General features: G+C 49.3%; 1 protein-coding gene across 1 annotated transcript in view; it reads right to left on the bottom strand.

Annotated features, from left to right (window-relative positions):
* LOC146021129 (WD repeat-containing protein 90-like) overlaps window positions 1-13331 on the bottom strand; it is a 32233-nt gene extending 18902 nt beyond the window's left edge. The window contains 5 exon segments of the mRNA XM_083154929.1: window positions 3870-4154; window positions 4465-4530; window positions 4683-4696; window positions 12445-12540; window positions 13325-13331. Coding sequence (XP_083011055.1) covers window positions 3870-4154; window positions 4465-4530; window positions 4683-4696; window positions 12445-12540; window positions 13325-13331 — 468 coding nt within the window.
* Between the last annotated feature and the right edge of the window lie 671 nt (window positions 13332-14002).

The raw sequence follows: 14002 nt of genomic DNA, 5'->3' as shown, positions 1-14002 counted from the left end.
TGCACTGGCCCTGGAACAGCTGCTTATGAGCTATACCTGGCAGCGGTGCCTGGAGACGGCGCCTACTTCTGGTGCAATGCGGCTGCGGAGCTGGGGGACAGGAGAAGATCACCTCTGTGCGGCGACAGGGACAGATAGGGGAGCGGCGCCGGTGGGCCTTTCATTAGCAACTAGTAGTTGCTCCGTATTTATGCCCAACTCACTTTCGTAGTGTCCCGGCTGCATCTTCTCCTGCCTCCTGTACTCTGCCGGCTTGGGATGTGACGTGCTGGCGTCACACCGCGCTCTCCCCCGCCCTGCGCTGTACTGACTCAGGAGGAGTACAGCGCAGGGCGGGGGAGAGCATGGTGTGACGCCAGCACGTCACATCGTGAGCCGGCCAGAGCATTGATATGGGTGGGCTGAGCCAGCCACCAGCTGACTCGACGGGCGGTGGATGCGCAAGATTTTCCGTGCTGGATGCCGGCGCCCACACAGACAGCGCTGCCACTCGCTCCCCCAAGCGGTGGCGGTGGCTGCCTTAGTGTAGTTACGCCCCTGGTTACAGTGTCTTATATAGCGCAGTAGATTCTGTTACAGTGTCTTATATAGCACAGCAGATTCCGTTACAGTGTCTTATATAGCACAGCAAATTCCGTTACAGTGTCTTATATAGCTCAGCAGATTCCGTTACAGTGTCTTATATAGCTCAGCAGATTCCGTTATAGCGTCTTATATAGCGCAGCAGATTCCGTTACAGCGTCTTATATAGCGCAACAGATTCCGTTACAGTGTCTTATATAGCGCAGCAGATTCCGTTACAGTGTCTTATATAGCGCAGCAGATTCCGTTACAGCGTCTTATATAGCGCAGCAGATTCCGTTACAGGGTCTTATATAGCGCAGCAGATTCCGTTACAGTGTCTTATATAGCACAGCAGATTCCGTTACAGTGTCTTATATAGCACAGCAGATTCCGTTACAGTGTCTTATATAGCGCAGCAGATTCCGTTACAGTGTCTTATCTAGTGCAGCAGATTCCGTTACAGTGTCTTATATAGCGCGGCAGATTCCGTTACAGTGTCTTATATAGCGCGGCAGATTCCGTTACAGGTTCTTATATAAGCAGCAAATTCCATTACAGCTACATATATAGCGCAGCAGATTCCGTTACAGTGTCTTATATAGCGCAGCAGATTCCGTTACAGGGCCTTATATAGCGCAGCAGATTCCGTTAGTGTCTTAAATAGCGCAGCAGATTCCGTTACAGCGTCTTATATAGCGCAGCAGATTCCGTTACAGCGTCTTATATAGCACAGCAGATTCCGTTACAGCGTCTTATATAGCGCAGCAGATTCCGTTACAGTGTCTCATATAGCGCAGCAGATTCCGTTATAGTGTCTCATATAGCGCAGCAGATTCCGTTACAGCGTCTTATATAGAGCAGCAGATTCCGTTACAGCGTCTTATATAGCAGCAGATTCTGTTACAGCGTCTTATATAGCGCAGGAGATTCCGTTACAGCATCTTATATAGAGCAGCATATTCCGTTACAGCGTCTTATATAGCGCAGCAGATTCCGTTACAGCGTCTTATATAGCGCAGCAGATTCCGTTACAGCGTCTTATATAGCAGCAGATTCTGTTACAGCGTCTTATATAGCAGCAGATTCTGTTACAGCGTCTTATATAGCGCAGGAGATTCCGTTACAGCGTCTTATATAGAGCAGCATATTCCGTTACAGCGTCTTATATAGCGCAGCAGATTCCGTTACAGCGTCTTATATAGCGCAGCAGATTCCGTTACAGCGTCTTATATAGCACAGCAGATTCCGTTACAGCGTCTTATATAGCGCAGCAGATTCCGTTACAGGGTCTTATATAGCGCAGCAGATTCCGTTACAGGGTCTTCTATAGCGCAGCAGATTCCATTACAGGGTCTTGTATAGCGCAGCAGATTCCGTTACAGGGTCTTATATAGCGCAGCAGATTCTATTACAGGGTCTTATATGGCGCAGCAAATTCCGTTACAGCGTCTTATATTGCACAGCAGATTCTGCCACAGTGTCATATATTTCAAAAGTAACATGCCAACGCATGTTAGCCACACCCCCAATTCATTACCGGGGGGGGGGCGCGAAATATGACCTTGCTCCGGGCACCATGGCACCTAGCTACACCGCTGATAAAAATGTACAGTAAGTGGCACTTTTGTGGGCATTGCTTAGGGGGGGCTACAAGTGGCGGTATATGGGGGCATTGCGCATAATGTGCAGCTTAATGTGTAAGGGGCATTACAGTGTGCAGCATCATGTTTAAGGGGCATTATGTGTGCAGCATCATGTGTAAGGGGCATTATGTGTGCAGCATCATGTGTAAGGGGCATTATGTGTGCTGCATCATGTGTAATGGGTACTATGGTGCCACCAAGCAAGAACCCCCTAGCAATGAGCACGTAGGTAAGCAGCACTTATGTGGCAAATATGTAATGGGCATTACGGTTTGTTATATAGTATGTAATGGGCATCATGATGTGTGGCACAATGTGTACTGGGCATTATGGTGTGTGGCCTTATGTGTAATTGGCATTACGATGTGTGGCTTTATGTGTAATGGGTATTACAGAGTTTGCTAAAATGTGTAATGGGCATTACTGTGTATGGTCTAAACTGTAATACCACACCCATTTTTGTGATGCCACGCCTCCTTCCCATGGGGCCACGCCTCCTTCCCATTATGCCACTACGCCGCGCAAAGGTCAACCTTCTCATAGGTCTAGATCTGGGACCACCCATTACCATATTTCTAGATTCGCCTATGCCCAGGAGCCCTGCTAACACCTGCAATAGGGAACAGGACAGCTCCTGCCTGGTACTGCTCAGCCTGCGCTGCTGAACGCAAGGGTGCACCCACCGCTGCTGCTGGACTGTGGGATGGGACCCACCAATGAGCACTGAATCATACTGCAGACGGTTGAATCTTGTGAGCCATTGTCAGAATCAGAATCAGAATCAACTTTATTGGCCATGTGTGCTTGCGCACACTAGGAATTTTTTGTGGATATACAGTGCAGCATCAGCAGGGATGAAAGGGGGGGGTGGGGGCATTACATACATTACATTGAGACATTACATGTGGGGGACGCAGCCCGCCAATCAGCACAGCGCCTAGGCAGCCATCCGCGGCGCCACTGGTCGCTGAAGTAGCTGTGGAAGGTAGCAGTAACAGTATGAGCACAAACATTGCAATTAAAGCAGAGACAGTACAGTTATCACATAGGGGACACGGGGTTACATATGGCTGAGTGCACAGATCCTAGGCAGCCATTTGCGGCGCCAACTTGTATCTTCCTGGGGTGGTGGTGGTGGTGATGATGGCGGGGGGAGGGGGCAGAAAGAGTCAGTGAGGCCGGGGGAGGCCGGGGGAGAGTCAGTCAGGAAGGGGGGGGGGGGGGGGAGGAGGGCTCGGGGGTCCTGCAGAGCCACCCGGGGCCGGTGCGGCCCGTCTGGGGGGGATCCTGCCAGACTGATATGATGTGGAGACCTGCCCTGCCCCCAACTGCCCCGTTCAGCCACATTCCCCAATGCAGTGGGATTCCTTTTATCCTGAAGTTGCCCCTGGGGGGGGGGGGGGGGGGGGGGGGGGTGGGGGGAGGGGGGTTCCCCGGACAATGTTCAGATGGTGCTGCCGGCGGTGTGTTGCTGCCAGGGGGGGAGAGATGGTACTGAGGGAGGGGGGGGGCGCGCTGCCCGATGGTGCTGCTGGGGGGGGGGCCCGCAGTGCTGCTCGATCGATGGTGCTGCAGGCGGGAGCACAGCTCTGTCCACCTCTGGCCGGGTGCCGCCGCATCCTGCACCGAGGGGACACGGGGGACGCGGTGCTTCCTTCTCACCCTCTCCCGCCGCAGGTCACCTCCGACCGCCTCCTTCGCTCTGATCCAAGACCGCCTCCTCTTCTCAGCCCGCCGCTCCGGAGGCCGGGGGTAATGGAGCCTCTCCTGCCGCAGGTCAGGACCGACCGCCTCCTCCGCTCTCCTCTGCTCCCACCGGCCGCCGCCTCCTCTCTGCCCGCCGCTGCCGCCACGCCGCTCCGGAGGCCGGGGATGGTGGAGCTCCGTGGATGGTAGATCGGAGCTCCACGTGATGCGACCATCCCCGGCCACCACCGGAAGTGGGGCCTAATAATATCTATTGTCACGCAGGTTACGGACACTAGATGCCGATTTATAGGGATGTCACATTATTACACATGGGGAGCTCAGCAATGAGAACCTCTGCTGGCTGTGAGATCACAGGCATCACGTTACACAGCAATGATGTCAGCTTCAGAAGTTACATATAACCTCACCACAAGGGTACAAGTTGGTGAGATTGGCATCACTGTTGCACAGGCCTGTTATGCGATCGGGTACACTTCTTGCTAAGAGTCAATGTTTATACAGAAGCCTGCGACACAACATAAGAGACCTGTGCATGGTGCCACATTACCTGCTGCAGAGAACACAGGTCCCAGATTCGGATCGTGTTGTCCTTGGACACAGTGGCCAGCTGAGGCTGAGATGGGTGGAGAAGGCTAGAAGAGAGTCTGTATGTGAGCGCATTAGAGTCTGGTAACCCCGGGAGGGCACATCCAGAACCCCCAGCTCTCCGCTTCTAGTGCAGGATAGGACGCACAGACCTTCTGGACTGATGCACACGCAGCTCACCGGACCCTCGTGTTCTGCAGTGGAAGAGCAAAGACTGTTACACACTTATCAGGTCTACCTTCCTCAGCCACCAGTAACACCCATTCTCCTACACATCTACCTTCATCAGCCACCAGTAACACCCATTCTCCTACACATCTACCTTCCTCAGCCACCGGTAACACCCATTCTCCTACACATCTACCTTCCTCAGGCACCGGTAACACCCATTCTCCTACACATCTACCTTCCTCAGGCACCGGTTACACCCATTCTCCTACACGTCTACCTTCCTCAGCCACCGGTAACACCCATTCTCCTACACGTCTACCTTCCTCAGGCACCGGTAACACCCATTCTCCTACACATCTACCTTCCTCAGCCACCAGTAACACCCATTCTCCTACACATCTACCTTCCTCAGGCACCGGTTACACCCATTCTTCTACACGTCTAACTTCCTCAGGCACCGGTAACACCCATTCTCCTACACATCTACCTTCCTCAGGCACCGGTAACACCCATTCTCCTACACATCTACCTTCCTCAGGCACCGGTAACATCCATTCTCCTACACATCTACCTTCCCCAGCCACCGGTTACACCCATTCTCCTACACGTCTACCTTCCTCAGGCACCGGTAACACCCATTCTCCTACACATCTACCTTCCTCAGCCACCGGTAACACCCATTCTCCTACACATCTACTTTCCTCAGGCACCGGTAACACCCATTCTCCTACATATCTACCTTCCTCAGGCACCGGTAACATCCATTCTCCTACACATCTACCTTCCTCAGGCACCGGTTACACCCATTCTCCTACACGTCTACCTTCCTCAGGCACCGGTAACACCCATTCTCCTACACGTCTGCCTTCCCCAGGCACCGGTAACACCCATTCTCCTACACGTCTACCTTCCTCAGGCACCGGTAACACCCATTCTCCTACACATCTACCTTCCTCAGGCACCGGTTACACCCATTCTCCTACACGTCTACCTTCCTCAGGCACCAGTTACACCCATTCTCCTACACGTCTACCTTCCTCAGGCACCGGTAACACCCATTCTCCTACACGTCTACCTTCCTCAGGCACCGGTAACCCCCATTCTCCTAAACATCTACCTTCCTCAGGCACCGGTAACACCCATTCTCCTACACATCTACCTTCCTCAGGCACCGGTTACACCCATTCTCCTACACATCTACCTTCCTCAGGCACCTGTAACACCCATTCTCCTACGCATCTACCTTCCTCAGGCACCTGTAACACCCATTCTCCTACACATCTACCTTCCTCAGGCACCGGTAACACCCATTCTCCTACACGTCTACCTTCCTCAGGCACCGGTAACACCCATTCTCCTACACATCTACCTTCCTCAGCCACCGGTAACACCCATTCTCCTACACGTCTACCTTCCTCAGGCACTGTGTCACCCATTCTCCTACACGTCTACCTTCCTCAGGCACCGGTAGCATCGATTCCCCTACACATCTACCTTCCTCAGGCACCGGTAACACCCATTCTCCTACACGTCTACCTTCCTTAGGCACCGGTAACACCCATTCTCCTACACGTCTACCTTCCTCAGGCACCGGTAACACCCATTATCCTTTACGTCTACCTTTCTCGGTAACCGGTAACACCCATTCTCCTACACGTCTACCTTCCTCAGGCACCAGTAACACCCATTCTCCTACACGTCTACCTTCCATTCTCCTAAACATCTACCTTCCTCAGCCACCGGTAACACCCATTCTCCTACACATCTACCTTCCTCAGGCACCGGTAACACCCATTCTCCTACACGTCTACCTTCCTCGGCCACCGGTAACACCCAGTCTCCTACACGACTACCTTCCTCGGCCAATGGTAACAACCATTCTCCTACACGTCTACCTTCCTCAGGCACCGGTAACACCCATTCTCCTACACGTCTACCTTCCTCAGGCACCGGTAACACCCATTCTCCAACACGTCTACCTTCCTCAGGCACCGGTAACACCCATTCTCCGACATGTCTACCTTCCTCAGGCACCGTGTCACCCATTCTCCTACACGTCTACCTTCCTCAGTCACCGGTAACACCCATTCTCCTACACGTCTACCTTCCTCAGGCCCCGTTAACACCCATTCTCCTACACGTCTACCTTCCTCAGGCACCGGTAACACCCATTCTCCTACACGTCTACCTTCCTCAGGCACCAGTAACACCCATTCTCCTACAAGTCTACCATCCTCAGGCACCGGTAACACCCATTCTCCTACACGTCTACCTTCCTCAGGCACCGGTAACACCTATTCTCCTACACGTCTACCTTCCTCAGGCACCGGTAACACCCATTCTCCTACACCAACACAAACAGCTTAGATTTGTACTTAAGCCAAGGTGTGAAATACACAAACGCTAATGATCACCGAAGTAACAACTTACCTGCTTCCTGTCAAATCTGACAAAAAGAACGAAGTGGAAAAGGTTTGTGTTTGTTTGGGGCCAATGTCAAGTGAACATGCGGCCCCCCTTATTAGAGTAGTGTCCAGAACTCTTTACCTTTCCAAGTCCACGTAGTTGGAAACGTATGAAAAATTAGAAAACAATTGTCAAAGTTGACCGCGTGCACGTCCACCTTTTGTCAATTCGACCTATACATCATCGATTTATAATCCAGATCCCTTTGGCACAGGGCAACATTTGTAATTGGATAGTGTGACAGTGCCGTATGGTCACCGTCCTCAGAAGACTGGGTGAGAGGACCATATATCCAGCTACAGAGAGAGCGCCACTGCAGAGGCTGGTGGACACTAATCACAGGGAGACTCTGAAACTCCTCCCACTATGACAACAGCAAGGGCTACGGTATAACAGATAGACAATGTCTAGGTCCACAGCCACAGGATTGACAAATTCCTCAGGTGCACTGTTCAGAGAAATCTCTTCCAGTTCCGAGTCTTGCCTTTTTGGTCACTTCATTGCAATTTGTGTGATCACAAGGGAGATGGCAGTGATAACAGCCCACTTGCTACTGCAAGGGATTTGAATCCTGACGTACAGTAACTAGACGATATTCTCCAATGGCAAACTCTCAGGCCAGTCTTCAGGAACATGTCAATCTGACAGTAACAATTTTACAGGGATACGGATGGTTCATCAACTGGCGTAAGTCCAGCATGATTCCCTCCCAGCACATGATTCTCCTGGGTACCCTTCTGGATACCTCGTCGCAACAGGTTTTCCTCCCCAGGACAACAGAGAGTCTGTTCAGGACTTAGTGCGGATGTTCCTATATCTAAGGACCGTCTCCATTCACCTTGCATGTGCCTTACCTCCATTCAGAGGTATTTCACCAGTTGGTGGTGCGGTGGGTTTGGCCTCAGATCGACCTGTTTGCCTCACAGCAAAACCACAAGGCTCTTTGTTACGGAGCATCCACAAGAGACCCGGTGCATTTCTAATAGGCGCACTGGCGGTTCCGTGGCCATTTCAAACAGTGTATCTCTTTCCTCCGATTGCCCTGCTTCAGTGGGTTCTTCAAAAGATTCAGGTGGAAAGGGTAATAGCCATTCTGGTTGCACCCAACTGGCCGAAGCGAGCGTGGTTCGCAGATCTCAACAGTGCACCCCTGTGGCGTCTACCTCTACAGCCAGACTTACTCATGCAAGGCCTTTGTCTTCACCCAGACCTTTCCCGTCTGAATTTGATGGCATGGCGGTTGAGCGGTCGGTCATAAAGGGTAGAGGTTTTTCAGACCAAATTATTTATACTATAATTTCTGCTCGTAAACCGTCTACAGTTAGCGTTTACGACAGGGTGTGGCGGACTTATTTTGCGTGGTGTTTAACGCGTCATTTGCCTAGGCAATATTTTTTGTCAAGGTTATTGACTTTTTACAAGAGGGACTGGATACAGGATTGCGTCTGGCATCCTTAAAGGTCCAGGTATCCGCCTTGTCTGTTTTATTTCAAAAGAGGATTGCTCAGTCTTCTTAAGACTTTCCTGCAGGGTGTTTTACACTTGCAGCCTCCTTATGTTTCCTCCAGTTCACCCTTGGGATTTGATTATTGTTCTCAAGGCTTTACAGAAGGCTCCGTTTGAGCCTTTGGCGGAGGCCACTTTTGCTTTGGTTGATGTGGAAGACGGTTTTTCTCCTGACCATGGCTTCGGCTCGGAGGGTTTCGGACATAGGTGCTTTATCAGTTAAGACACCTTTTGTAGTTTTCCACGAAGACCGGGCGGTACTCCGTACTCCTTTGGACTATCTTCCTAAAGTAGTATCCAGTTTTCATTTGAATCAGGAGATTGTTGTCCCGGCTTTTTTTCCTTCTGGTTCTTCTTCTGACGATTTGGATGTTGTTACTTTAGATGTTGTGTGTGCATTACGCCTTTATGTTCGGAGCACCAAGGCTCTCCGAAAAACGTATTCTTTGTTTATTCTTTATGATGGGCGTAAGAGAGGCTGGCCAGCCTCTAAACAGTCCATTCCACGATGGATCAGAACGCCCATTCGTCAAGCCTATCTTTTCTCGGGTAAGCCAGTTCCGGTCTCCGTTAGATCCCATTCTACTCACTCAGTAGCAGCGTCCTGGGCGGCGGGCCAGGGTGCTTCTGCTGAGCAGATTTGCAGTGCAGCTACCTGGTCTTCTCTACATACGTTTATCCGTTTTTACAGGTTTGACTCCTTCGCCACTGCTGATGCAGCATTTGGTAGAGGAGTCCTCAGTGCAGTTAGGGAGCGTTCCCACCCTTGAGGGACTGCTTTAGTACGTCCCATGGCACCAGTGGTCCACCATAGGCTGAAGGAAAAAACAGGAATTTTGGTCTTACCTGTTAATTCTGTTTTTCTGAAGCCATGGTGGATAACTGGGCACCCACCCTTCACTCGGATCGCATCTGATAAATCGGCCGCCGTGAAACTAAACAAGTACCAAATTTTGCATTAATTACAGCTTTATCTGTATTTATTCCCAAGACGCAGTGTTCATTTGTTGTTTTCTGTGTGTAGCCCAGGAATTACTTGGTGACTGCGATAGAATCAGGCTGAACAGGGCCGGAGCTGATGTCACATGACTTCCCTTCCAATGCCTGGGCACGCCTGCGTTTTCCCTTCCAATGCCTGGGCACGCCTGCGTTTTCCCTTCCAATGCCTGGGCACGCCTGCGTTTTCCCTTCCAATGCCTGGGCACGCCTGCGTTTTCCCTTCCAATGCCTGGGCACGCCTGCATTTTCCCTTCCAATGCCTGGGCACGCCTGCGTTTTCCATAGACAGGACTGGTATAGCATTCTGAAACAAGGTGGAGACTGAAGGCTTCTTAAGTGCATTAAAAAGAATTAACAAAACTTCCAATGCAATGCTTGTGTCATGGACACGTACTGTATATCTAAAGGAGTGATCCACATCCAGCGAGGGGGCGTTCTACGGGCATGGGCATAGAAGTGGTGATGCGGAGGAAGCCAGATCCTTTCTTTAATCGGGTGCTGGACGGGGTCCAGACAGTCATTAACCCGACGTCGGGATCCCGACTGTTAAAACAAAGACGGCCGTCGGCTATTTTCCCTCGTGGGGGTCCACCACCCCCATAGAGAGAGAATAGAATAGGTGGCGAGCATAGCCCGTGCCCGCTGTCTGAGACCGGCCAGTCGGGATCCCGGGATAATGACTGTCGGGATCCCAACTGTCGGTGAAACATACCACACCCTCTTTAACCAGGGTTTCCCAATCTTGATTCTTAAGGCTTGTACACAGATGGTATAATCAAACTGACTGGGGTACTAATGAAGTCACCTGTGCTTAAGCATGCATATCCTGAAAACATGGACTGATAAGGCGTCTAAAGGCTCATACACACTACAAGATTATGGGGTCGATCCTATTAGGTACGAAGGGTGCGAGGTGCCGTTTAAACGCTGAAAACGGCACCCGAATTATGCCGATCTGGCACCCTTCGCTGGGCCAAATTTTCTTAAAATTGCATGCACCCCCATGGAGGTGCGAGCGCTTTTAAAAAAATTCAGCCCGCCGTAAAGTGCGCCCAATACCGTGATGATTCGCACTCACGAAGGTTTAGACGCGAACCTGGAGTGACAATTGCTATGCACCAGGTGCACCGTCCGCCAGGTATAGGACATGCGAGCGCGCACCTTTCGCGACCATTCAGCGGGCCATTTACCAGCGCTCTGCACCAGCATCCTACACGAAGCCTGCTCCGGGGTACACCCCGCCACATAGCAATGGGATGAGCGAGCGAGAAACTACAATATGGTGGGCTGGCTGAGAGTGGCTCCATCTGTACAGAAATTATTATTAATTATTATTAAGACACCTTTGGACTAGAAACATGGTTGATGAGGTTGAAAAAATACATTAGTCCATCAAATTTAACCTATTCTTGAATTACTGCTGTGCACAGATTAGATTTAATTTTGAATAGAATTTTAAAATAGACCCAAATTTATTCACGATCTATCTACCGATACCCAAAATTGTATATTAGACCAGAAAGGAATAAGAACAGATAGAGCACTTCTCTTTTAGCTGGGGTCTGGCAATAGAATTGCCAACTGCCAGCCCCCGCCATCCACCGGAAAGGGGGAGGGGCGTGTGCACGAGACGACACTCTCGTGCCCCATTCCGACGGAGCCCTCCGACGCCCACTTCAGCTGCCCCCAGCTCCCCCCAAACCCTGCCCGTCTCTCTGAAGCGGAGACGGGCAGGGATTCTGCCGCCCACCACCAAATGCCGGGGACGCGCGTACGTGTGAGACGCTCACGCGTCCCTGACGGATTGAGCGTCTCTCCGCCAGCGATTCCCAGAAATACTAAGATGAGCTCCATCTGTACATTATAATTAATGGTTATATCCCTGGATACTTGTTCTTCTAAGCATTTGTCTAACCCCTTTATCACTATATGACCCTTCACACAAACCTGGAACGCCAGTAGCGATCGGCGTCTTACACACAATAGTAACGCACAGCGCGCAAACGCCAAAACTTACTGAGAAGAAAAACGTGAAAAATCCATCTGTTCAAATATTTATCAAAAATGCAATAAAAACATCACTTACATAAAAAATAAAAAAATTAAAATGTACAAAACATAAAAGCAGCTTCCAGTAGCTCCTGCGGGAATACAATTGCTAGGTCGACATACATTATGTCGACAACTAAAAGGTCAACACAAGCATTAGGTCAACAATGAGAAGGTCGACAGTCAAAAGGTCAACATGAGGTTTTTCAGGTTTATTTGAGCTATTTCATACCCTACACCCACTAGGGCGTAGAGGGAGAATATAATAGTGTGCCCAGAGAAACGAGTCACCGCGCCCGAAGCATGGCGAGGGCAGTGACTCATGCCAGGGGACGCGGTACATTGATATGGTGTCATGTCGATATTCTTTGAAATTCGGGACAAAAAAAAAAAACTGTAAAAACTTCATGTCGACCTTTTGACGGTCTACTTTCCCATTGTCGATTTAATGTATGTAGACCTTCACAATGTCGACCCATAACCCCCCTGCGTTATACCGTTTTAGTTTTTTTATTTAAATTAAAAAATTCTAATAAAACATTACATAATGGCAAAGGTAACAAATATTTACACGTGTATATACAAAAGGTACTTTCTTATCTAGCTCCTAGTATTGGAGAGCAGTAATTGGGGCGACTGTCCGGACAGTGGTGGGATTAGCTACAGGACCCCCAGAGTTACACGGTGCATTATGAATTCTGTATGTCCCAGACAAGCACTTGGTTATAGGACGCGGTGAAGAGAAGGTTGCCTGAAGGAGATACTCGGCAGAGATGTACGCAGTCGTCGTGAGCTGAAAAGTCTTGTTGTGTGCCCGTGGACGAGTCAATGACGCGCAGGAGTCGCTCTGTGGAGAAGTAACGCAGGTTACCATGGCGGGGAAACCAAGGAGCATAAAAAGCGAAATATTGTGTAAACAAATTTAAGAAAACTTATTCCTATAGTACATTAATAAATAGTTTTAATTAGATGGATTCTTATCATTTTTTTTTTTTTTGCTAGAAATTAGGATTGACACAATACAACATTTAGGTTATATGCACATTTTAATCCAGTGGTTCCCAAAATTTTGGAATTGAGAAATTTAGAAACAAAATACAGGTCGAGTATCCCGTATCCGAATATCCGTTATCCGAATTATTCCGAAATACGGACATTCCAGAAAGTGAAAAAAAAATTTTTTTTTGCTAAAAACTCACTGGGGACATATGTAACAGCGCTACTGGGGACATGATATGTAACTGGCACTATATATTTGCAAGACAATGATTGCTTGGCATTCAAATTCAGTGCTGAGATAGTACACACATTTTGTTTCACGTTTTGAAACCTTGTTTTTTGAACAATTAAAATATGTTTGTGTGTATTTTATGTGGTAATAAAATATATTTGTGTGTATATTATGTGTTTATACAGCATAAATGCAAGATACTTCAAAATACATCATTGAAATATTAAAATATTCCGAAATACGGAATAATCCGTTATCCAAAATTCTCCTGGTCCCGAGCATTTTGGATACGGGATACTCAACCTGTATTAAATGGAGTAAATTGTGTTTATATGTCATGAGCAATTTTCACACTGGCCCAGCGATTTCCAGGGTGATTGTCAGCGATGATCAGTCTCACCGCTCATAGTCCGCCCATACACACTAGGGGATTTTGAGCACGAAGTAGCTTGAAACGGGAAAGGTGAGCCACTTTTTTGGAGCCACTTTATTAATCAATTCTAATTTGCAATTATTAGTAGATGGTGAATGTCCTGGATAATTTCCTTACTATAAATGAAGGTACCACTCTCCAAAGGTGTAGAATGGAAGTAATCCATTGAATGGCTTATGTGATAGCGCTGGCTGATGTTAGACGTATAAGGATAATCGTGTATAATTATGGGCAGCATCAGACTGTATCGCCCATCACCCGTCCCAAATACACAGCAGCTTATAAACCCCTGAAGAACCTAATCAGTGACAGACTGCACATACGTACAGCCCGTAGTACGCATGCCCGCGGCCGCGCTGCAATCAAATCCTGCTCATTTATATATAGGCAAGCCGTTCATAAGGTGATTGACAGGAAATAGGCATCTGTGGGCGGTAACCGGCTAGGGGAGGGTGTGCGACACTAGTGCCAGGCCGGATATCCCTTTCACCATTGCAGCCGCTGAATAAGTCCCTGGTTACTCTGAGCCTCGGTTCCCAGTGTAACAATCATTCCATGGCTAATTTGCATGTCGGGATTTCCATCGAGAGGGGCAGCTGCGTAACTGAACGCTGGCCTCTGCAAATTCACTATCGTGCGATCAGG

The sequence above is a fragment of the Crinia signifera genome, chromosome 7 (assembly GCF_055691185.1).
Source record: "Crinia signifera chromosome 7, ASM5569118v1, whole genome shotgun sequence".
NCBI lineage: Eukaryota > Metazoa > Chordata > Amphibia > Anura > Myobatrachidae > Crinia > Crinia signifera.
The sequence above is the reverse complement of the archived record's forward strand: the minus strand, read 5'-3'. Positions and strand labels throughout refer to the sequence as shown.